The sequence below is a fragment of the Vombatus ursinus genome, unplaced genomic scaffold (assembly GCF_900497805.2).
Source record: "Vombatus ursinus unplaced genomic scaffold, bare-nosed wombat genome assembly UNPS02015255.1, whole genome shotgun sequence".
NCBI classification, from domain to species: Eukaryota; Metazoa; Chordata; class Mammalia; order Diprotodontia; family Vombatidae; genus Vombatus; species Vombatus ursinus.
The window spans coordinates 22,776,570-22,802,206 of NW_020955033.1; the positions used below are offsets into that span (position 1 = coordinate 22,776,570).

General features: G+C 39.1%; 1 protein-coding gene across 4 annotated transcripts in view; it reads left to right on the top strand.

Moving 5' to 3' along the window:
• LOC114031829 (oxysterol-binding protein-related protein 1) overlaps positions 1-22,714 on the top strand; it is a 305,142-nt gene extending 282,428 nt beyond the window's left edge. For all 4 annotated transcript variants that reach the window (XM_027846969.1, XM_027846970.1, XM_027846971.1 and 1 more), the window contains 7 exons: positions 315-422; positions 927-1,016; positions 1,227-1,353; positions 6,256-6,372; positions 7,683-7,806; positions 9,843-9,933; positions 21,383-22,714. In XM_027846969.1, coding sequence (XP_027702770.1) covers positions 315-422; positions 927-1,016; positions 1,227-1,353; positions 6,256-6,372; positions 7,683-7,806; positions 9,843-9,933; positions 21,383-21,485 — 760 coding nt within the window. In that variant the 3' untranslated portion in view covers positions 21,486-22,714. The remainder of the gene's footprint in view (positions 1-314; positions 423-926; positions 1,017-1,226; positions 1,354-6,255; positions 6,373-7,682; positions 7,807-9,842; positions 9,934-21,382) is intronic.
• Positions 22,715-25,637: the final 2,923 nt, after the last annotated feature.

The following is a 25,637-nucleotide window of genomic DNA, read 5'->3' on the forward strand; positions in this document are numbered from 1 at the left end:
GAAGAAAATCTTTTGAGTACATTACTTGGTTGTTAAATGCCATTGTGGAAGGGCCTAAGTTTTCTTAGCCTGCAAAATGGCATTAGCAGCTGATTCGTCAAAAACGCTAATACCAATCAATAATAATCTTCTGACAGCTGATATGTGTGTTTTTTTTTAACCTTGATTGGGTGCTAGTTTTAAACTTCCTAGGCTGCATCATTTAGAGGAGACTAGCCTTTTCTATATACTATGATATTTTCCGTTATAAGCCAATGGTTTATTGGCTAAGTTGAATAACAGAAGAATATGCTATTCCTCCCTTACTTTTTTAGGCACAATGAAGCCTATACGTGGACAAATCCGACTTGCTGTGTGCATAATATTATTGTGGGTAAACTCTGGATTGAACAGTATGGCAACATGGAAATAACAAACCACAAGTAAGTTAGACTTTTTCAGAGGAGAGCACATGTTCTTTTAAGAACCCCTGATGTAGTTCTGTGAGCTTCAGATTAGAATAACTATGATGGGAACTGATGAAATATCTAAGAAACAGATAGAAATATAGTGGTAGTGTCAGGACACTGGGTTTGACTCCAGACTCCGACACTTTGATAACTTTGTGACCATAGATATTCACCTCCTCTCTGAGCCTCAGTTTCCTTAGCTTCAAAATGGAGACAATATGATTGCACTGCCTGCCTCATTAGTTGTGAAGAAACTTCTTTATAATTCTGTTATATAAATGGGAGCAGTTGTTATTATATTAAACAAAAAGATCCAGTCCCATCTAACTCCTCATTATCACCTTTATTACTCAACTTTTGATATTATCGTCCAGGTAAGTCTGTTTGGGAAATGTACTTAATTCTGTGGCAGGTTCTTTATTGAGCAAAAATTTATACATGTAGATTGGTCATCTAAATGTGATGTCTTTGTCATAGGACTGGGGAAAAATGTATATTAAACTTCAAGCCATGTGGCCTTTTTGGAAAGGAATTACACAAAGTTGAAGGCTACATTCAGGACAAAAGGTAATATTCCTATTTTAATTATGTACTAGATAGGGAATAGGCTTCCACATTAAAATAGAGTTGTGAGATAAGTTTAATACAGAAGCATTCCAAGAAGTTGCAATGTAGCTATAGCTTCTGTCTCCTTTTTTAACTGACATAATTGGCAAACATCTTTAGAGCACCACAGAACCCTGGCTCCCTGCGCTCAACTCTAGCCTCTGTTTACAGCAAAAAGAAGCTGCGGGCCCTCTACGGGAAGTGGACAGAGTGCTTGTACACTGTTGACCCTGCCACTTTTGAGGCTTGTAAGAAGAACGACAAGAAAAATGCAGATGAGAAGAAAAGCAGCAAACAGGTGACTCTTGTGACACTGCACCCACGGCAACATCAGACACTGTCACACCCGTCTCGTTCTCTTCGTGGGTGAGGGGCAGTTGGGCCACATGTGAAGTAATGTTCGCGTAGATTTTTACTTGCTATAGTTGCAGTTGTTTCCTTGAGTCTTTTCTAGCACATAAATTTCAGCCTGAGATGCATTAGATTTGACACATTAGGCTGTGCCCTTTAATAGGCTGTGGAGTGATTTTCATCTGTTTTTATCAAGTCTTAGAATATATTTTGTACTTTTATCTAATTGACCCTGGAATGGAAAAGTTGATTCATTCAACAAGCGTGTAAGTGCCAACCAACATTTGTGGCAGGTATAGCACTAGACACTGGGCCGCCAAATACAAAAACCAAACAGTCCCTGCCCCAAGGAGTTTAGATTCTGTACAAAGAAAGGCAAACACAAGATATGTAGTTCAAAAGTAACTTCTAAAGGAGAGGACATTAGCAACTGAGGAGAGGGGCAAGACAGGCTTCCCCTGGTAAGTGGCGCTTAGGCTGAGCTGTGAGGGTGAAGAAAGGAGCACGCACATAGCGGGAATGGGGGGTACATGGACAGCCAGCCTGTGTAACAATGTGGAGGCAAGAGGGAGGATGGGGAACATAGAGTAAATGAAGGAGAGTAATGTGTGATAAACTTGCAAAGGAATGCAGGACTATTTTTGCAAAGAGCTTTAATTGCCAAACAGGAGTTTCTATTTTATCCTCGAGGTAAGAGGGAACTACTGGAGTTTCTGGAGCAGGGCAGTGACGTGGGAGAGACAGGAAGCAGAGAGGAACCTGAACTAGACTGGTCCCTGTGTGAGTGGAGGAACGTCATCAAGGTAGAAATGACGAAATTTGGCAAAGTATTGGATAGGTAGAGTGACAGAGAATGAGGAGTCAAGGATGACCCTGAGGGTTATGAACGTGAATGGCTGGAAGGATGGTGGTGCCCTTGACGAAAGTAGTAGGTAAGTTAAGATTGGAAGATAATGAATTCTATTTAGGAAATGTTGAGATTGAACTGCCTATGGCACATTTAGTTGGAGGTGACCAATAGGCAGTTGATGATATGGGACTGGAGTTTAGGAAAGAGATTTAAAGCTGGACGTAACTGTTAGTTACCTGAATAGATGATGGTTGAATCCATGGAATCAGTGAGATCTCTAAAAGGATGAATGTAGAGACTGAAGAGAAGAGAACCAAGAACAGGGCCCTTGAGTATGTCCATATAGATGGGTCAAGGCATGGCTAGAATCCAGCAAGGGGGACTAAGAGGGAGCAGTCAGAGAAGTAGGAGAAGAACCAAGAAAGCTTTCACAGAAATCCAGGCAGAATAGTGTCTAGGAGAGAGCAATCAATAGGGTGAAATGCCACAAGTAAAGTCAAGAAGGATGAGGACAGAGACAATACATGGGATTTTCCCCTTAAGAGCTCACTGGTAACCTTTGAGAGAGAAAATTCAATTAATGAGGAGGTCATAAGTCAGATCGCAGTGGGTTGAAGAGTGGGAGGTGAGAAAATGGAGTCAGTGAATCTATGGAATTTAGCTATGAAAGAGCTTGGTGGGGGGATAGTAGAATCAAGCAAAGTTTGGAAATTTGGAAATTTTGTAACTAGTAGGGAAGAAACCTGTGGATAAGAAAAAACTGAAATTTAGGAAGAGCAACTGACATCCAGGACATAAAAGAAAAGGGTTTGTCATTGGCAAGGAGAAGAGTCGCCTCTTTCTCCAAGATTGAGACAAAGAAAAAGAGGGTAGGGGATGCTTTAGGGGAAATTTGAGAGGTGAAAGTGGAGAAGAGGTTCAGGACAGATGGCTTCCATATCGTCAGTGAAGCATGGGATGTACAATCTTCTGCTGAGAGGGCAGGTGGTGTGGGAGGCTTGAGGAGAAAAGAGATTTGAAATAGATGCTGTGGGAAATGGGATAAAATATCAATGAGGGAAGAGAAAAAAGATTGATGTTGCAGCAGTTGGGAGCCCACTGGAGATTATAAAATATAAATCTGGCCTGGATCCAGTTGGTACAGTCATGTGACTTTCTACAGCACCATTCAGCAGCAGAGAAGGAAGATAGTGGAAGTAATCCATAGTAAGGATTTGGAAAATAATGAGCAAGCATAAGGCAAGAAAATAAATTGATAGTAACGATACTTTCTGTCTCATGTTGAGTGTCTATGGCTAGCATGCTACGTACTTTAAATGTTAGAGAGATTTCATTTTCCTTAAGAGAAGTTTTGTATTTTATTTTAAAATTTGAACTCCTTAAAATAGAAGGCTTTTCTTGAAATTTATTTTCATAGTTAATGAATCCATTTATTGAAGGTGTGTGTTTTATTGTCTTTTTTTTCTATAAACAACAAGTGTGATCACAGAAGGGAATAAGCATCAGTGTCCTATTGTCATTCTCTTTTTTAGACCTTCCTCTTGATGAAATAATTAATATTCTGGGCAAAATTACCCTAATCTCATGAAATAGAATTCTCTCCTATATGACATCAGCACGGATAATCAGAAAGTTAGCAAATTTCTTCCCTTTCTTTGGAGCAGAAGAGGAGAGATTTGAGGCCAAATGGTAGCTGAGAGGTAGTTTGTTAGATCTGATGAGCTAGTGTCAAAAAGAAGATAGAGATGTTCCTCAGAGCAGCAAAGAAGATTCTGAATTCTATCTGTTCTTTAGTGCAATGGTGTCAGACTCAGAGATGGAGGGCCCCTCACCTGGACATAAGGATCTCTGTGAGCTGCCACAGTGTCTATGTTCTGTTGTATTTTTATTTATTTTTGTTTTTTTTTCTTCCAATTATATTTTAATCTGGCTCAGGTGACCCTGGGCAGTATTGCCCATGTGTGTTTGATGCCTCTAGTTTAGTGGTTGCAGTAGAGTGTTGGACGAGGAGTCAGAAAGAGCTGCATTCAGATCCTGCCTCAGATACTGCCTGGCTGTATTGTGTGACCTTGAGCGAGTCACCTAACTTCTTTCAGCCTACTTTTCTCGTCGATAAAATGGGATTGTACAGGGTGATGGAGAGGATTAAAAGAGATAATGTATGTAAAGTCCTTTGGAAATCTTACAGCAATGTATAAGTGTTAGCCATTATCATTGTTATCACTACGAAAGAACATGGTCTTAAACTGGAACCAATGAGAAAGAGAGGGAGAGAGAGACAGAGAAAGACCAGGAGAGACTAGTAAATGCCACCTTAGTCTAGACTCTCTTTTCTTCTCACCCTTCCCGTTCCATTGGATCAGACCTCTTTTTCTCTGAGCCAGAGCTGGAAATCTCCATGAACACCAAAATTTCTCTTCCTTAATGTAGTTCCTTAATGTAGTTCCTTAATGTAGTTCCTTAATGCCTCCTGGAGCTGTGAATACTGCCCAGAGGATAGCTGGAGGTAAAGAGGAGCTCCTCCTATGGGGTGGTGCTGATGGGCCCAGTGTGCTGTAAAGTAGAAACTACTGGAGCGCATCCTAATCACAGCAGGCCAGGCCAGGCCAGCATAAATCCTGCTGCTTCTCTTCATAGAATCGAATAACTAGGGAAATTTAACCTGAAGAAGAGAAGCTATACTAATTACCTTCAGATTTTTTAAGGGTTTTTGCTTGACTCTGCTGAATGTGTTGCTAACTAGCATTTATGTAGCACTTGAAAGTTTGCAAAGCGCTTTACGTACGTTATCTCATGTGGCCTTTACAATGGCTCACTGTGAATCGTGCACTGTTATCATCTGTATTTACCAGATGAACTGACTGAAATACCCAGAGTTGTGACTTGCCCAGGGTCACAGAGCTGTCTGAGGAAGGATTTGAACTCGGGTCTTTTTGACTCCCAAGTCTAGTACTCTATCATTCTGTAACACCAAGCTTCCTTAAAATAGCATTCAGAAGCAGCCCCATTCAAAGTCAGCTGGCAGGCACTAAGGTCAGGTGCTGCAAGGCCCAGGGCAGGACACCTGGATAGGAGTTTATCTCATTGTGCATCTGCATTCAGGCCCAGGAGGTGGAAAGAAGTAATGCAGATAGATGGCCCAGCGGGTATAGGGCAAGATGGGCAAACCTACCAGTAGTCTTATTACTCTGAACCTTGCGGTCTTGAAGGCTATACTGGCAGAGTACAGGTTGTGACAGTAGCCTCCATATCTCTCTGTCCTCTAACTACTCTTAATTCTAGTGCCTTCCAAACTCCATTGAATCCTATCTATTCTGTTTGTAGTTTGTTTGTACATAATCGTTTCCTTGTTGCCCCCCTCCCCATTAGATTGTGAACTCTTCGAAAGCAAGGACTGTCTTTTTGTCTTTATTGTGTCTCCAACACAGGAGCTTATTAAATGTTTACCAACTGACTGCTTCAGTTAAACAGCGAAAGAAAATAAAAAGAACTTCTTTCCTCAAAGAATTCTTTATCTTGCTAAGAAATATGAAGAGATTTTTTTTTGAGAAGAGATTTTAATTGGTAGATTATGTGAAATTTAGAAGGAGTGACTGATGTTTTATTCTGTCTCCTTGGATAGGGATCTCATCTTATGCTCCCGAAATATCCCACTCTAGTTCAGAGGTGAGCAGTTTCTGGTAGATGCTCAATATATACTTGGTTTAACAAACATTTACTATTCATTTTATCTCATATCTCATATTTTATCTCTCGTATTTATTAATCACCTTCTATCTGTAGGTGCTGGAGGTGAACAAACTAATGAAAACATAATCCCTGCCCTCTCGTTGCTTACAGTCGAGAGATTTAGAGGAGATGAGACATTTACACGGGTACTTGACAGATCAAATTTGTAAAAGTGCTTTGAAATAGTTAAAAAATACCATATAAATCTCTAGTAAAATTTCTAAAGGTAATGTTGCATATAAATTTTGTTCATGTGTTTACTTCTTACAGATGGGCACTTCTGAGGAACCAGATGAAATGCCATTGCCAGATTCTGAAAGTGTGCATGTCATCCCAGGAAGTGTTTTGCTCTGGAGGATAGCTCCAAGGCCTCCCAACTCTGCACAGGTCAGACCATGATTTTTGCATACTCTCCAAACCCCGCATTTTGCAGACAAAACCACTAAGGTACAGGGAACTTAGGTGACTTTTTCAGTGTCACACAGCACTAAGTATATGAGGTAGGATCTGAACCCAGGTCTCTGACTCCCAAGTCTAAGACTATCCACTCTACCACACTGCCTGTCCAAATATTTAGTGTGTAAGCCTTCCTAGGAGAATTTGCATTTTGTAGACTAGACAATGAATGTATCTCCCAAAGCAGAATTTCATACACTGTGGCATCTGGGTAGAAAAGGAACTTTGGAGTTGGTGGCAAAAGTCAGGAGTGTTTTCCAATGCCTACTGCATCTGCCACTGGAAAAGAAAGGCCAACTCTGGTGCTGCAATTTGTCAGGCTTAAGCAACCCAACTCATAATAACAAGCCACTAGCATGAAGATAAATAGTGATTTCTACTGAAGAAGAAAAAATGTAAATATTTTACCTGAATCCTATATATATACTTTGGGTGGGGAGGGGGGCAGCATAGTGATAGAGTGCAGGATAGAATCAGATTTCAGATGCTTCCTCTCAGTGGGACCCTGAACAGGGACTTTAGCATCTCAGAATCTCTTTTTCCTCATATATAAAAGGAAAATTATAGTAACCCTTACCTCACAGGGTAGTCAAGAGGCCCATATGATATAATGTGGCATGGCGCAAGAGATAGACCTTCAGGCCTAGAATCAAGAAGACCCAAGTTCAGATCTGGCCTCAGATAGTTATTATCTGTGTGACCCTGAACAAGTCACCTAACCTCTGTCTGCCTCAGTTTCTCCTCATCACAAGATAAGGCTATCACCTACCTCCCAGGATTATTGTGAGGATATAATGAGGTGATATTTGTGAAGTGCTTAGCACAGTGCCTGGTACATAATTTTAATAAAAGTTTGCTTAATAAATGTTTGCTCCCCCCCCCACACACAGGACTTTGCAAATGTTTAAAGCAATACATAAATGTCAACTGTCGTTTTCTGGAGGAGGATCTGGGTCAGAAATTTGGTGTATCTATCAACAAGCATTTATTAAATGTTACTATGTCCTAGGTACTGTACATAGTGCTGGGGATAGGAACAGTGACCTCAGATCTCCTTGAAACTGATACCCTTAAGTGAATTAGGTTTAATTACAGAACTTACAGGTATAGCCTCTGATTTAATATTCTTAACAAGAAAGTGTTTATGTTGTCTAAGGAAATATCACATGTTAGGGACTTGTCATTTTGTTTTAAAGACATTTCTTGCTATCTGTAATTTTGTCCATTTTTCCTCCTTTCAGATGTATAATTTTACTAGCTTTGCTATGGTTTTGAATGAAGTAGATAAAGAAATGGAGAGTGTGATTCCTAAGACTGACTGCAGGTTACGACCTGACATAAGAGCAATGGAGAATGGAGAAATAGGTAACTTTGAAGAATATGAATTTATTTCAGAAGATGTAATAGCACAAATATTTGCATCAGTAGGGACCTACTATTTTCTTTTTCTCCTAGTATTTCTTCAGCGTTATTCTTAGTGTAATTGTTATATTTTTAAATATTTTCCAACTTTAAAGTAGACTTTGTTAATTTATAGAATTATTCATTACTAGTGTGACTTTGCTGATAATTAAGTATATTCCATGTGACTGGAATTAGAATACAAATCAGAAAAAATTAGGAAACAATATACTTGCCATCCGCAGGTTAAAATTTTATTACTTCAGGACATTTTTTAATCCTCTACTAAAATCCATCTCCAGTACCTCATGGTTTGGGGAAGCTGATACCTAATTGTTGAAGTCAAGTCCTGTCAAACTAGAAAGGACTCCAGTATGTGTCCATCAACAAATTCTGTATCTAATGATTAGCCTTGTTGGAACTGGAGATAGAAATTCATCGCTGTGACAATTCTTCTGGCCATAAGAACTGATAAAGATCAACTCCTAAAGAATGGATGCACTTGATAATAGGAGCATTCATGCAATGAAATGATAGGATCCAGGAGGTAATATATTTGGGGACTATTTGTATTTCCCTTGGCAGCCCTGTTTAAGGACAAAGGAAGAGTCTGTTCCTTAAACTAAATTTTGGAATTGCAGTCAGAAGACCTCAAAGGTCACATGGTCCAGCCTTTGCCTGGTGGCCTCTGGTGCTGAAGGAACTCACTGTCTTTTGAAGCCTTCCATTTCTTCCATTGACAGCTTTAAAGTTTTTAATTTAATATCCTATTGATGTACTTTGTTTTTATGTAAAATTTATTTCTGAATGTATTCCATTTCTTCCCCTGACTAGTAAGCCTTTACTTTTACCAAAGATTTGAAAAGGAAGGAAAAAACCAATTCAGTGAAACCAACCAATATATCAACGTGTTTGATGGGGGTGTGCATTGTATTCCACACCCATATGTATAGCTGTAATCGGTAGGAGTTGTGTTTTCCTTGTATTGAACTAAAATCTGCATCCCCATTGATTCCATTCATTGGCCCAATTCTGGCCTCCAGGGCCAAGCAGTAGAAATCTATTTCTAATTTTACATTATGGCCCTTCAGATCCCTCTGTTCTAGCTCTTCTTTTGTACTTAGAGAATTACCCCCAGATTCTTTTACTAGAATTCCTGTTGTGTGGTTTGGAGTACCCCCTCCTCTAAATGCATTCTCACCTTGCCACTGCTGCTCCAAATGTGGCATCTTAAACCAGACACAGTATTCCAAAATGATCAGTAATTGGTTATAATCATCAAACCTTTTTGTTTTATTTTAGAAATTCCCAAATTGCCTCCAACCATGTTATCTTCGTATTAGAAAACCTCAGATTTAATTCAGCTTTTATTAAGTACCTCCTGTTTGCAAAGCACTAAGCATTCAAAGGTATACACAACAGTGCCCTGCTCTTAAAGAGATTTCATTCTAATATGGGGAGAGGACAAGTCAACAAATAACTGTAGTATGAGCAAGAGTGGGGTAAGTGCCGAAGGGGTCCAGGCCAGCAGCTCTCAAACTTTGTGGTCTCACGATCTCTTTACACTCTTAAAAATTGTTAAGGACCCTCCAAAAAGCTCTTGTTTCAGTGAGTTATATCTATTGATACTCACCAAATGAGAAATTAAAACATCTTAGTTATTATTATGAAAATAATTTGGATCTTAAAGACCCTTTGAAAGGGTCTTGACAACCCCAGGGGTCCCTGAACTGCATTTTAAGAATTGCTGTTCTAAGCAAATGACTTTGAGAAACTGGAGGAGGCAGAGACTCTTTTGGTGATGGGGAGGGAGTGGCATCAAAGGGATGACACTCTGCCAGGTAATAGAGACCTTAATGGAATCTCTCTTCTCTTCATACAAAGTCAGCATTTTTATGTGCGTCCCAGATTTTCTTTATGACTCTCTAGTGAATATTTGAAATATTTCTTTGCCTCTAAACTGTGGCAACTTGCTGATGTTTTTAAATGCTCTTTTGTAGATCAAGCTAGTGAAGAAAAGAAAAGACTAGAGGAAAAACAAAGAGCAGCCCGCAAAAATAGGTCCAAGTCAGAAGAGAACTGGAAAACAAGGTATGTGGATATATGGGGGAGTACACATTGTCAAATGTTTTTAGCAGATGGGAGGCAGTAAGTGGTAGAAAGCCACCCTGAGAACAAAGAAGATCTGAGGTTCTAGTCCCGTCTCAGACACATCCAGGCTGTCTGACTTATGAGCAAATCACTGAATCCCTCAGTGCTCTAAGCAACTCTCTTAAGACTCTGAGTTTCAGAGAAGGTACCAGCCTATGCTGGTAGAAGGAATTTCCTCACCTGGGAGTTCCCTCTACCAGTGAAGTCACAGGTCCAGCCCCCTCCCTAAATTTTTTATTTTTTTTTTGGTCTAGCCCCTCCCTATTTTTTTGGTTTTTAGGCAGTTGGGGTTAAGTGACTTGCCCAGGGTCACACAGCTGGGAAGTGTCAAGTGTTTGGTCTGAGGCCAGATTTGAACTCAGGTCCTCCTGACTTCAGAGCCAGTGCTCTTATCCGTTGCACCACCTAGTTGCCTGCTCCCCCCATTTTTAGCAGCAGAGCAGATCCAGATTAGCATAAAAGTCTGACTGGTCCCTCCCACACCTTTGGAATATGCATGGGTACCATGTTTCTGTTTCATCCTAGTTCCATTTGTGCTCAGCTTCAAAAATAACTAGTTGACTAGTGTTCACTAAAGCTGTTCCATTTGCCTTGACACACAACTTGTGAACCATGCTTTCCACACACACACACACACACACACACACACACACACACACACGTAGGAAAAAGGGAATAGTATTTCTCCTGAGCTTTTAAAATACTCCCTTTTCTAGTTGCTTTGGTTTCCAGTGGTTTGAAAATGCTTAAGAAAAGTCCACATTTGGAACTTGGGGAAAAGAAAGATGATTTCCAATGACTTGCCCTAGCTAGAACAGAAATGTCCTTATCTGGAAAGGATGATGTGGTTGGCTATTTCTGGAATACGGACAATCATCACAAATAAATGCCTGATTAAACAATTATTTCGCAAATTGAGAGTTACTTGTAGGGTAGAGGGTAAAGCACTGGCTTGTTGGCAGCTTGTAGACCTGGGAATTCAAGTCCTAACCTCAAACATTTACATAACTGGTGATTATGAATGGGCAAGTCACTTAACTTCCATTTCTTATTCTTTAAGATGGAGAAAATAAAGCATTCCCCATCTACCTCATAGGAGGTAATAAAAGTGCTTTGTAAACCTCGAAATTCTCCCTAAATGTGAGCTAAATCTAACAAATTCTATTTATCTTCAGTAGGAAAGGAAATTAATTCCACAGCTACAAACTTTGTCCTAGCTAATTAATAAGCACTCTTCATATAATTTCCCATATTACTGCAATGCTCTTGCAGTTTAAAAGAAAACAGATTTGATAGATGACCAAACCATAATGCAACATCTTGAATTCCACTTGGAAAGTGGAAAGAACAAATACAGGGTAAATGTTTTCTAATATCTTTGTTTGAAACAATGACAGTTGTATTGTTGGCACTGATACGTTGGACTTAAGGAGGAGGATAGAACCTTTTTCACTTCAGTAATACCCTATAAAAAGAGAGCAAAATAAACATCTTTTCCCCAGACTCTGGAGGCTCCATGTAAAAGGATTCTAATTGCTAGTCTAATGGGCCTCAATTTTGAAAGTACAATATGTTAAATGTATGTTGTTTGACACTCTTGATCATCTAAGCTTTTATACAGACTTTTTTACTCTCCAGGGGCCTTAGAGATCATCCGGTCTCCTCCTTTTCCCCTTTATACATTAGACAGCTGAGTCCACAAGAGCAGGGCCTATCCAGAGACACAGAAGTGCTCAGTAGCCAGGGTGCAGCTCAGCCCCAGGTCTTCAGACTGAGCTCAGCGCTCTCCTTGCATTACCTCTACACAGCAATCTTTTACTTGGCCCATTTTTTAGTCCTCCCATCACAGGTCCCTTGCTCTAACGTTAGAAGGGATATTGGAGACCATCCAGCCCAACTCCCTGATTCTACATGTGAGGAAACTGAGGCCCAGGGAAATTGAGTGACGGCACCAGTGTCACAAGATAGTTATGAGAGGCAGGATTTTAACCCATATTCCCAGACTCCACAGCTAGTGCTCTTTCCATTATACTACCCTTCCTTCTCATGCATGCCTCTATTTCCCTGTGGGAAACCTTGCTTTTGAGTCAAGAAAAAAAAAAATAAATCATTTGGCAGTAGTTTTATTTTTAATGTTATTGCTAATGTATCTTGAAGAAAAATCCACCATTAATAACAGTATTCTGAATATTAATCCTTATTTTCCAGTCTGAGCTCAAACTCTGTAAGGGGTTCATTAAAGGTTATTCCTATCAAATAGGAATTGTGAACATCAAGAGCTGAGCACTTGCTGACAGCTTCCTAGGAAAAAGACAGTATGAGAGGAAGGAAAAATGTTATTGGTACCCAGAATGGCATACACTCTTCCCCCAGCTATCTATTTTCACCTCTTGGATCCGTTAGGTATATGCTGTTTGTTATATCAAAAGATGATCCCACGGCCCACTAGCTAGCTGGAGGATGTATACTTCGAGGCATCTGCCACCAAGAGTGGTTTGCACACTCCTTGGACCAGTGTCTCTTGGGACCCATAGCACACAGATTCAACACACGATCTGTGCAGGCTTAGCAGTTCAGTCTGTGAATGGAGTATTTTTTTTCCTTTAAAAAGCTACCACACTTCTTTCCACACCAGCCCCACCCCCACCGCCAGGGGCCACATTAGCTGTTAGCTCCCTGTTCTAGCCAGTGAGACTGACAAGCCCAAGTTCCTTTACTAGAAACCGTCAGCAGAGCTCTTCTTCTGATGTCATGATTGGAAATCCAATTTTAGCAAAGTGGGTCCCAGAGTGACTTGAAGCATAAGACCAGATGTTGGATGGAAAGCATATTTGGCTAGAACAGCAGAATGTCTTGTTTCAAGCAGTTGTGTGTAAGCATAGTTGTGCCTTCAGAAAGAAGACAACCCATGCTGACAATTCTTTGGTCTCTGTTTATCTCGTGGTGTCTCTCTTCATAAATTGTCTGCATTATTCCTCATGGCCTGTTTCGTGTTTGAGAGAGTCTGCCCTGAATAATAAGCCTTGGGATATACACCATTAGCAGCTGTATTTGGAGGCACCACATTGGGCTAAGCATCAGGCTTGTGGAACTCAATTATTTAGCTTGTGGCCTTGGCGCAGTCAGTCCCTGGGCCCATGTGAAATGAGGGAGATAAGCCTGGCACTCATTATTACCAACAAATGCTTATTTGTCTCACCTGGGAACACTGGGTCCGCCCACCCTCAGAATGGAGCCAGATCTTTATGAGCACGCCTGCTTTGGCACGAGCCACTTGTTCTACTACAGATAGGAATAATGGGGCAGAGTTTATCTGAGGGAATTGAGCTGGACTTTGGGAACACAGTTGGTGGAGTGGTGAGAGGTTTGGGATGTGGTAGAGGAAGGAAAGGGTTCCAATCAGTCTCAGGGACCAGTGACAAAACAGTCCTGGGCATTCTACTCCTAAGACAATTAAGAGTAGAGTTGCTCTTGTGTAACAGAATTGCTGCTGTTTTACAAAAAATAAAAGGTATTATTGAGAGGCAGTGTGGAGTAATGGAGAGGCTCTTAGCCTTGGGGTCTGGAGACCTGGGTTCGAGTGTCCCCTCGGGCCCATGCTGACCCTGTGACCTCTAGGCAAGTCACTTGAACTTAGGGCCCCTGGCAGCCCTTTTAAGACCACTAGTTGCAGAACATCTGCTGACCTGTTTTGGAAGAGGTTTCCTCAGCAAGAGTTTCCAGGCCATGGAAATCACAGGTCTGGATCAGTATTGATGTCAATAGGCATAATTGATTTAGGACCTAGAATTATGAAAGGGTAGTAAAGTTATCTTCTCTTTCTCTTCTCTTTTCAGTTCCTTCTTCCCCTCTCTCTCTCCCACACTCCTTGGGCTTTAGAAAGATCACTTTTGGGAATCTCTAGGTTTTGGACTGATGACTGTGGTGAAAGTGTGAGTTAAAATCACACAAACCTTTGTCTCATGGCCCAGGAGCTGGGCCAAGAAACAGTCTTGTAGTTCAGAGATTAGGCAGACCTTAAAGCTGGGTTGGGGCACCTGCAGCCTCGAGCAACATGCTCTTGATTCTCCCGTGCTGAATCCGAACTTCACAGAACAAATCCCCTTAATAAAAGGGATTTTTTCTGGAAAACTTACGGCCTCAAGGCTGCAGGTGCCCCACCCCTGACTTAGGAAAACAAACAAACAAACAAACAAAAACACTGATTGTTTCCAAAAAGACTTAAGCAGGTGTACATGCAGGGAATTTCTGACCCTCAGGGATCTCCACATTTGTACATGAAGAAGAAAAGGTCCAGATAAAGTCTATCCCTGAGTACATTTTACTGGATGTGGCTATTGAATATGTCTCGTTGCACAGATGACTTACTTTCCCCCACCCCTCTCCATTTTAAAACAGAAGAAACTTCATGGCGCAGGCTCCCAGGTTGGATGGTTTATGTTTGCTTGCGATGACCTTGATTTTGGTTTGCCTGCTCTTTGAAGTGCTTTACTTTGCTAGGTCTAAGTAGTAGCGTGTGTTTACTCCCTCTTTTTTTGATGTTTGGAATATAACTGTGCCCCTTGTTTTAAATCAAAATGCTGGAACTCTTGGCAAACGCAGCTGTACTGAGACTTTCTTCAGTAACTTCTGTGATTTGGGAGAAGTTCTGCTTTTGGTGTGATGCTCTTAAAAGCCAGTTATCCTAAGCTTCCCCCCACTGCACTGGCTTCTCTGTGGCAAAAGAATAGAGAATAGATGTGTACAAATCAAGTTCTCATTTTGTGCGGAGCAGATTAAAGAGTACCCTAAGTGGATATTGAAAATTTCTTTAAAATAGTCTCCATTTCAGGGACTGTCTTCCTTGACTTCTAGCTCAAAATGTATTCTTTTTTGAAAGAAAAGATATCTCGAATGAACAATTCAACAAACATTTTAAAGCACCTACTACTTTATCCTAAGTCACTGTAATAGGCCCTCCGGTACGAAGACAGACCGAAACAAAATTCTGCCCTCAAGCAGAAGGGGGGTGGTACAGATTGCAATTTAGATCAATAAATGCTTGATAATTTGGGTGAGAAAGAGCATCAGCTAGGAAAGGCATTTTCTTAGGCATAGCTGCAGGAGGGCAGAGTGCATTTGAGATTGGGCCTGGATGGGGGATGTGGACGGAGGCAACTAGGGCACAGTCAGAGCACGGCTAGATTGCTGAGCCTCCTGGTAGACAGGAACGTAGAAAATGAGAAAGGGAATCTAGTCTGGAGACAGGTTATCAAAGACTTTGAATGCCAGGCCAAATTTATATTTTTTTCCTCAGGGGCAACAGGGACTATTGAAGCTTTTTGAGCAGGGGAGTGACCTGGCCAGAACTGTGTCACTGTCTCTGAGCTGGAAGGGGCATCAGAAGTTATCTAGTCTAACACAGAGGTGAACAGCAAACCCTCCTTCAACTTCTCTGACAAGTGTTAGCCAGCCTTACTGGAGGGGCCCCACTGAAAGTTGGCCATCCCTGTTTGCACAATTCATATTGTCAGCCAGTAGGATTCTATGGAGAAGCAGAGCCCCCTGGGGGCAGGTGGGCAGAGTGGCAGCATCTGACAAGGGACATTTGGGGAGAGGCAGAAAAAGTTTGATTCAGGCAGGAGAAAAGATTATGTGTCTGAGAAGTCAAACATGCCAGGTTCTTTTATCAGCATTTAAACACCACTGCACCTTGTTTTGAATAAGTGGTTGCCAAGTGTTTAGGTAGGATTGTTTGGGATGTTTGCAGTTTTTGATTGGGGTTTTTTGTTTGTTTTTGCATAAGGGCGAGTTAAACAAAGGATTTAACTATTATAATTTATAGGTGAATGAAATCATAAATATGAGGTAGGACGCATATTACTTCGGGAATATCTTATAAATAATTTTCAAAACCTGTCAGATGAAAAGTACATTGAGCCCTCAGTATTTGCATTTGCTGCATCTATATTCCCCTGTGCTATCTTCCCTCAAACCCAGCTCGGCCACCTTTTTGTGACCGCTTTCGACTCTAGTCCATATTAATAAACTAACAAAATTTATACAGTTCTGTGCAGCGGAGTTCTCCACATACATATTCATAGAAAAACTAAACAGAAAAGTAAAAGAAATAGTATTTTAAAAATTTCTTCTTATGCCTCTTACCTGATTGTCATTCAATTTAATTTAATTGATTTAGTAAATTAATTTAATAAAATAAAAAACTAATAAACCTAATTTATAATAAGCATTTATATCTTAACTATACTATTTAGTATAGTATAAGTATGTATTGGTAAGCACTATGCTAGGCAATTATTATTAATAGTACATATGTAACATAAATACGTAAAAATACATGTGATCATGTAATGCCTTCTTCACTCTGCTTCCTCTATCCTAAAGAATGCTGGGAGGGAGGGCAGAGAAATGTGCCGCAGGTCTGGATGCCTTGCCCATGGTGCTCGTGAAGGTAGGCAGGCCCACCAAATTTGACTGCTAAGGAAGGAGCAGGGAGGAGATGGGCACAGGGACAGAGATGACCTAGGAAGAAGCAGCATGTGAACTTTGGGAATAGGCAGCACGGTATGGGGGAAGAGAACTCAATTTAGAGTCAGAGATCCTGAGCTTGAATACTGTATTTGTGTGATCTTGGGCAAGGGACTGCACCTCTCTAGGCCTGAGTTTCTTCATCTGCAAAATGAAGGAATTGGACTAAATGGCCTCCATGTTCCTTGTAGCTTTAAGTCTTGGGATCCTGAGGTGACCAGACTGAGCAAGGGGAGCTTGGGGTGCTGGCGCTGGAGCTTCTGTTGTATTTTCCCAAGCCGTAAGACAGGATTGGGACATCTGGGTCGACCATGGTCTGTGAACCCTTAGGCAGATTTGTGTTCCTCCTGGGTACTCTTCCTTTGGTGGAGTATCTAACTTCTAGTCCTTCACATTTAACTTCTTTGGGCCTCACTTTCCTTTTCTGTAAAATTAGGGGCCTGGTTAAATGACTTTTAAAGTTTCTTCTAGATCTAGATTTATGATTCTTTCAAGTGTTTCCCTTCATCAAGCCTAAATTTTTCTATTAATAACTTCTGTCCATTGTTCCTTGTCCTAGTCTTCGTGGCCAACCAAAACAAGTATTCTCACAGCAGTACAGCCCTTCATATATTCAAGGACAGCCTTTGTGTTCCCCACATCCCCAGGTTCTTCTCTGTCCTGGATTTAAACACCCTTGTTTCTTCAAGCAGTCTTCACATGATATGATCTTGAGGGTCTTCACCATCCTGGTTCCCCTCTTTTGTGTGCTTTCCGTCTTGTTCATATCACTCCTAAAATATATCACCCAGAACTAAACACACAAGTTTAGGGGTGGCCTGAGCAAGGCAGAATACAGGAGGACAATCGAATCCCTAGTTCTGGATGCCTCTCTTACTGTAGCCCAGGACTGCATTCTTTTTTTGGCTGTCATAGCATGTTTTTGATTCATTGAGTTTGCAGTCCATTAAAACTCTCAGATCTTTTTGAGATAGCTGCTTTTTCATGCAGGAGTCTTAGGAATATTAATTTGGCACAAAGCTTTTCTTCCTTAAAATGCTACCTGGTCCAATGATTTGTTGCATGAGTCAAAAGATTTTCATTTATCATTACAGCAGGAAAATGACATCAAATCAAGATATCACTTATCAAGTTTAAACTGTACTTTAATAACTAATCACAAGTTTTTTGTGAAGGTAGTGAATTACCAGGTTAAAAAAATATTTTATTATTTTCCCCCCACTTAGGAGGGAAAACTGACTATCATTTTGGAAATATTTTTTTTAATATTAGAGCAGAATGGAAAACATTTCAACACCCCTAAATTATAGAACTTGTAATTCATTTTCAGGTGTTAGAGGGGCAGCCATTCCACTCTGTTGATTAGGATTAGTCAAGACACCATTATTCAGTCTGTGGATTCTCCATTTATCTTACTAACCTTCTCTTGCCTACTACCTATACACCTTACATATGCCCTTTTGGACACATTTAACCTTTTTATAAGATTATTCTTGGAGGCTAAAGCAAGAAGGGGAGGAACAAGGAAACAAAAGTCATCAGTTGGTATTATAATAGTAAACATTTATTAGGTGCCTATTGTTTGGAGAGCACTGTGATAAATATTGGGGGAAATGGAATTCAGATAATAACAGTAATAATAACTGCTATTTATATAAACTTACACAAAGTTAACAAAGATTGTTAACATAGATTTGATTCTCACAATTGCCTGGTGTGAAGAGGGTCCTACAGATATTATGCTTTCCATTTTACAAATTAATCACCTGAGGCTCTGAGAGAATAAGGGCCTTCAGTCACACAGCTGCTCTGTGTCAGTGTCAGAATTAGAATCTCCAACTCCAGGATGCTTTCTGCTATTCCGTGCTGCCTCTTCAGTTCTTTCCGAGGCTTGAATAAGGATGTGAATATTGCCCATCTAAACAGCAATTTTAGTAGTGAGGAAGCCAGAAGGAGAACTATATCCACAAGAAAATTATAAATCGACGTCTGCATTATGTGACTTCTTTTTAAAAGAGGTGTGGTTAATGCTAAAATACCTATCAGTAGAGCTTAGAAAATTAACAACATCCCAGAACATGTGTTTAAATTCCCGGTTATGCTGAAGCCACAGTTCATAATCACATTAAGCCCTGTGGTTTTTTAAATTGTCAGTTTCAGACAAACTAATCTTGCATTTAGGGATAACCCTTTCACTGCTTCCTGCCAGTCAGTAAAAGTACTTTACACACATGTATGATAGTCACATGGTACAAAAGGGTGTCTTGAATATTTTCTGTACAGCCACATTTTCTCCCCTGAATCATCGTGCAGAACTTTGTTCCAGTTGGATTTGACCGTGTAGGCAAGCCCTTCTTCATGACATTAGGCACAGCTAAAGGATTGGGTCACGTTAAGGTGTTAAGAGCTTATATTGGATGTTGATTTGTGGTTACAGAGCACTTTACATACATTATTTCATTTGCTTCTCACAAAAATATTGTACGGGAGGCATTGAATCATCCCAGTATTACAACTGAGGAAATTGAGGCTTACCATAAAGAACTTGACTAAAGGGGAGTGGGCCAGCTGGAATTCTGAACAGTAACTTCTGATCCCAAATCTAGTCTTTGCTCAGCTACTCTGCTTTGAAAAGGCTTGGTGGAGAGCACAGGAAGAAACTGTTGGCCAGTTTGTTTGTTTTTACTCTGGGTGGATTTTAATTTTTCTTATCTTCCTTGGCCTCAGTTACTAGAAGGAATTTAAAGTTAGACTACTACTCTAAACTTTTATTTATCCTGTTTAATAATTCCTCATTACTGCTTCTCAGTTTACTTTTGTTTTCAGAAACCATTTTCTTTACAGACTACCTCACCCATATCCCCATAGGAGATGTGCCCATGAAGCAATCTCATTTCCTGCAAACTTTGTGGAAACCACTTTCGGTCCTTTATCAGACCTATTTCTTAATGTAGAAAAGAAAACATGTCAGTGTTATGATTGAAGTCCTACCCTGGCTAGTGGGCACAGGCTCCTAGACTCTTCTGTGTGTGTGTGTTACACGCACACATTGAAAATTCTCTTCAAATCAAATAGAAAGTATCATATTCCTAATGTTCTGATATACAGATTTACCTACCCTTGTGAGACCTAATTTTGTACTTTGCTAATTCAGAGCTGAATGAAGTGAAATAATTATTTTTGTTGTTGCACATAATACATTTGTGGAAGTGTTCTGTAAGTTAAATACTTCGTTTTTATCATGTACTTATGCCATAATGTTAACTCTTAATTATCAGTCTAATTAGAAAGGCAGCAGTGGATAATGTACAGTTTTTCTGAACTATGAGTTTTTGCTTTCCTATAGAAAATTTACCTTCTTTAGAACATTTGCAGAAATTAATTGTAGTTGTCTAAAATCTATTTGCTTTACTTGGGCCCAGACCAGGAGGGGAAAGGAAATAGATATGGACTGAGTAGCCAAGGAAGGTAAACATGGGGACTGAAAAAAATGACAAAGATGATCTATATTCAGATACCTGGGAGCTGATAGTTTCTTTTTGAAAAGCATAAAAATCAGACTAAGCCTTTTACAGAAATGATGATCAGAAAATCAGGTTTGACAGGCTATCACTGTTAATCTCTGATTGCAAATACCTAACCTAATGCCACAGGTTCTCAGTTATTTTGTTTATATTATGGAACTATTTTGGGACTTTGTTTCAAATGTTATCCAACTTTTTGTTCTTGAATGCTTGGGTTCTTTTTAAAAACAGGTTTGAAGAAATTTTGAGAGATATTCTTACTGTTCTTATTAACCTGTAGACCAAGTTGTTAGTAGCAAATCTCAATACAGATTCCAAAAGGTGGTTCACTTCTTCCCAGGACCCCAAAAGTGTAGGTTTTCCAAATGGAAAAGAGAATATCTCCTAAATAGGTTACATGGTTAGGATGATGTAGAGTTGCAGAATAAGAGTGCAGTTTTAGAACTGAAAAGTACCTTTAAAATCATCTGTTTTAACCCCTTCATTTTATTAGGGAAGTATCCGGAACCATTTAGGTATATTGCCTTTCTATGGGGTTATTTTTGCCTGCTGTTTTCATTTTGATGAATTCTACTTAGGAGAATCTTTTATGATGATGCTTGTCATGCAAGTGGTGTAAGGATGAGGAAAGAAAGTGGAGAAAACTGATGAAGCAAAATCATTCACTCTGGCAGCTCTGGCTGTAGACATGTTCTACTTGTACCATAAGCTAAACTCTTAAGGTTTGGGTTGTCTCTGTGATCCTGCCACCATTTCAACTGGGTTATTATTATTATCCTTCTAGGAACACCACACCATTATAAAAAGAGGAGATAAGTACTGTTTTTTTCAAATGCTTATTCATAAACTTCCATTGTTCTGCTCTCAGAACAAAAGGAAATTTTAAGCCAATGAAACTCTTTCAAGCAGTAAGGGATTCCTCTGTGCCGATAAAGGTTTATTGTACTTGGGGGATGTATTGCTTGTGGTGGTTCTGTGTTTTGGCAAGAAGTTAATCTGCATGCTTATATGTTGTTTCATTTATTCAGATCTGCTTTGAAGAAAACACTTAACAGACCCCTTAACCTGTACAGATACTCTTCACAACAACAACAAACATTATTTCTGTTTTCATATCTTTAAAATAACACCTTTGCAGCCATTTCTTAACATGGTCTGTTTAAATCAGGTGAACGCATCATTGGATTTTCAAAACATTGCTTTTGTTAACATTTACATCTTGTAAAGTTAAACTTCAGTCTGGATCTATAAGCAAAGCAGTTTTGAATTCTAAAGTTTAATGTTTCATTTTGAGTAGTCTTTTCCTCACAAACCTTGTCCTCCTTTTATTCCAACAGGTGGTTCCATCAAGGGCCCAATCCCTACAATGGAGCACAGGACTGGCTTTACTCAGGCAGCTACTGGGACAGAAACTACTTTAATTTGCCTGACATTTATTAAAAACACAGTCAGGACCCATTGGCTAATCCACAAATCAGTCTTAAGTCTGTATTTCTAGAGGATTTTTTTCTTTATTTTTATTCATCTTAAAACAAAAAAAAAAAAAAAAAGGAAAACCTGCCCGTGAAAATTTGCACTTCATACAACTAGTAATGTGGTGGCATTGGTTCTGAAGGACTTGGGGGAAATAATAGTTTTGCTACCAGAAAATACTCACTTGGCATACTGTTTTATATAAGGGGGGAACCTGTTAGGGAATCTGATTTTTTATGGCTGTTTCTGCCATATGGGTTAAAGGAAATTGCCACCCAAACAGAAACTCTTAAGTTTGTGGAAATAAGTTGGGTTCTCAAAGCAAGTCAAAAAGGTAGTTTTTATGCGAATGTGGTGGATGTAACATAGGAGTCTCGAGAACACGCCCAAATGTTCATGTGGTCAAACTTGAAAAAGGATATGATACTTTGTAAAGATTTACTTCATTAATAAAAATAGCTTTTCTTTTTATTAATTCCCTGTCCTTTTCACCAATTACCCCAACCCCAGGCCAGAATATTCAGAATAAGTATTATTGATTTAAAATTTCTCAAGGATTAAAATGGTAACTAATAGGCAAGGTATTTTATGTTGTACTCACTTCAGTGCAGTGTATTGAATTTGCTTTCACATTCTCCTGTAACCAGTATGATTTTAAAGCATCAAAAAACATTTAAATTATACAAATTGGAATCAAAAATATAGGCTAAGAAATTAAATTTTTTTTGTTAATTCATAAAAAAAATCACTGGAAATTGTAGGGTGTTGACCGTCAACAAAAATGACAAGCCTTTTTAAATGTCAAGTTCCATTGGTGCATACCACTGGAGAAATTAAATTGCACATGTGTATGTATTGTAAGTATCAAACTATATTAAAAAAAAAAGGAGGTCTTGTGCATTTCAAGTCTACAAGGCACCTGTGTACTTAAGATATGTATGGAGACCTATTGTACAGTAGCTTTGCCCCTTTAATTGGGGTGCATTAAATCGTGGTATTTATATACACACACATATATAATATATATATACACACACACACATATATATATATACGCACACACACACTAAACTGGGACATAGCTTAGGAGTGCTGAAGTAGCTCCTGCAAAATGTTTTAATTGCTCTCTCAAACTTAACAGGTATTATAATGAAAAATTTAACTGCTGCTAAATAAAGACTTTAGAACATTCCAAAGATGTGTGGTTTCTTTTAAAATTTAAAATATACCCTCCTAACAGTGACTCTTGTTATCATATTTTTCTTTGTTACTGCCCCCTGAGGTTCCCCTATCTATATAGTACCCAGAGGTATTGTCCATACTGTAATCATGCAGTATAATCTTAGTGAGTCAAATTACACCAAATTCTGCTGCTAGTAAATGTGTTAGTTCTAATTACACAAATGTGAATTAAATATAAAATAGCTTATGGTTGAGAATTTAAATGTTGGTTAGAATATTTAATCTTCTAGTTAAGGAGCCACTTTATAAAATACATGCGACTAACAGATTTGCTGGAGTAGGAATGGTTAGTTATCCTTTCTCCCCATACATATATACACTGAAGGCTGTATCTTGTCACATAAGTTGAGCTCAATATTTGATCGTTCTACAACTAACTTTAACTGAAACATTAAGTACTCAAGTGCTTGCATACCTTCTAAACTACAGAACATCTAAATCAGAAAAAAATAAAACAGGAAAACAACACAATGCTTGCATGAAGTTTATTGATATATTATTCATGGTGGTATAGATTCCACCTTGAAGGTTGTCTCAAGCATCATTTTCGGCATCTGTTAAAGGGAACAACGTACATATTTAATGTTTAAATTTAGGCATGATACTGAACATGTTGAAAAGGATGGTGGATTAAAAATCCATGGTTCTCATCTATATCTGTTTCAAGAATGCTTGGTTATTCCTTATTCAAATTATGTTGGATCCATGCTTGGTAGCAGTGATGTTTAACAGCAATCTGCTTTTGTGTTAAAAACTGGTTTGTTATCTTATTGACTGATAAAACGTGATAGAGAGTAGATTATTCCAACCTTGACTTAGGTAAAGATTTTGCCTTAATTTGTGAATTTGAAGGATCTGAATCAGAGGTTACTTTGGGAAATAGTTATATCTGTACGTTTACGCAACTTTGGAATAACTTGAACTAAGTTATTCCAACCTAATTTTTCTTATATAACAAACAGCAGTGAAAGGATGCAGAACTTTTCTTGATTAATCCCACAGGTTCAGTTTGAAATTTTGGATGCATCTTCCAGATAATTCCTTGGAACTAAATGTATCTACGTATATGTGAGTATAACACACCATATACTGTGTATGTATACACACAGAGAGAGGTACACATACATACATGGATATATAGATACCAACATATATATACCTGTTACACACACACACGCCACAATTTAAGATGGGAGGAGGTGGCATAAATGCCTCCTAACTCGGAAAGATCTAGCTTTTTCAAGTGCTACAGGGAACAAGTATCCAGAGTTTCATATGTCAGTCCTCTGGTCTGGAACTCATAGATGCCTTTTCTGTGGTTCATCTTGTAAGGGTTAATTCAGTGATGGCAGTTTTTGGAAGGCTATGGGAGATCTTCAAATATGTTCATTATCAGTTACAGACCTTTTAAAAGAATCCTGGTAAAGCTTTTCAGGGATAATTGGATCATTCTATAGTGCTCAGTGTAAAGGCTGGGCTTCACTTTGTACCCCTCTAAATGACTAAAGTCTCAAAACATAAATATAGATGTTATTCAGGGAGACTTTTTTCTTCAAAGAATAGATTATCTGCTTCTTAATAAGGTCTTAAAACTTTAAGAGATATCCCACACCCTGATTTATGGAAATTTGAAATTTGGACACTGAACTATTCCTTTTAAATGTCTATTATGATGTTAAAAATACTTTGATGTTAAAAATAAGGTACCTATTAGTTTCCCTACTCATTCTTCCCAAGGCTAGCACAGAATAAGAACAGTATGATCTCATGCTCCTATTAAACCCAGTAACTTCATCTCTCAGAATCATCCTGATTTTCTAAACATATGTCCATTTTCACTGTGTGATTGCTTTCTTGTCACTGACGTCTCAAAAATAATTGTGGCCAGTAATATAAGCTGTCTCCTTAATGAAAGGCATAGAACTAAAACTAAAAGTTTCTAACTGGAATTCCTACTGGAGCTGAATGAAAACAGCATCACAAATGGATGCAATAAGATCACAGCTTTTGAGCAGGAAAGGACTTAAGACGTCATTTAGGCCAAACCCCTCAACTTTACAGATGAGTAAAGTGATGCTCAGAGAGATTCAGTGACTTAACCCTGTTGTCCCATGGGCATCGTAACTCAGGTTATCTGATCCTAAACCCTGTGCTCTTTCCACTTCACTGTGCCAACTACTTCAAGAACTCCTGATTTCACTGATGTGGGAACGCCTCTCATTGATACAAAGCATGACTTCCTCTTTGTCTTGGTATGTAACTTTCTGATTTGCTGTGGTTGAAATAATTCATCATCTGGTAGCCTCACCAAACTTAGCTAGATAACAGGTGTTCTATCATTGGTTCATATTTAAAACTTTTCCAGCTTGATAGAGTCTGTCAGAACTTTTACTTCAATAATTCTTCATACAAGACACTGGAATAGGACTTCTGTGAAATTTATAGGCACCGGAATAGGACTTTATTATTAAAGCACAAATTTAATTCCCAAGTCATCTTAATGCACAGGAACAGCCCTAGGAACAGGCAGACTCCTTTCCCAGTTCAGGTAAATTTAGGACAAGAAGCTCCTCACTACTACTGGCCCCTATTACTACTATCTTTGGCCACAGCAATCCATAAAACAAGGTAACTGTAAAATGGCCCTCAGTCTTGTGTGGCCATCCTCCTACTGCTGGGGTTATGTTAGCAAACTGTAAGAAATAGGAGCAGAGAGTGTTAAAAAATTAGAGGTTTTGACCATTATAATGATTAAATTAACTACTTATAATTTAAATGTGAGATACTTGGCCAATGAGTAACATACTACTGGTAGAGGTGGGTTGTTGTCACTGTTGACAGTGTCACTATCAATAAGCCCAGAAGATGACAGGCACT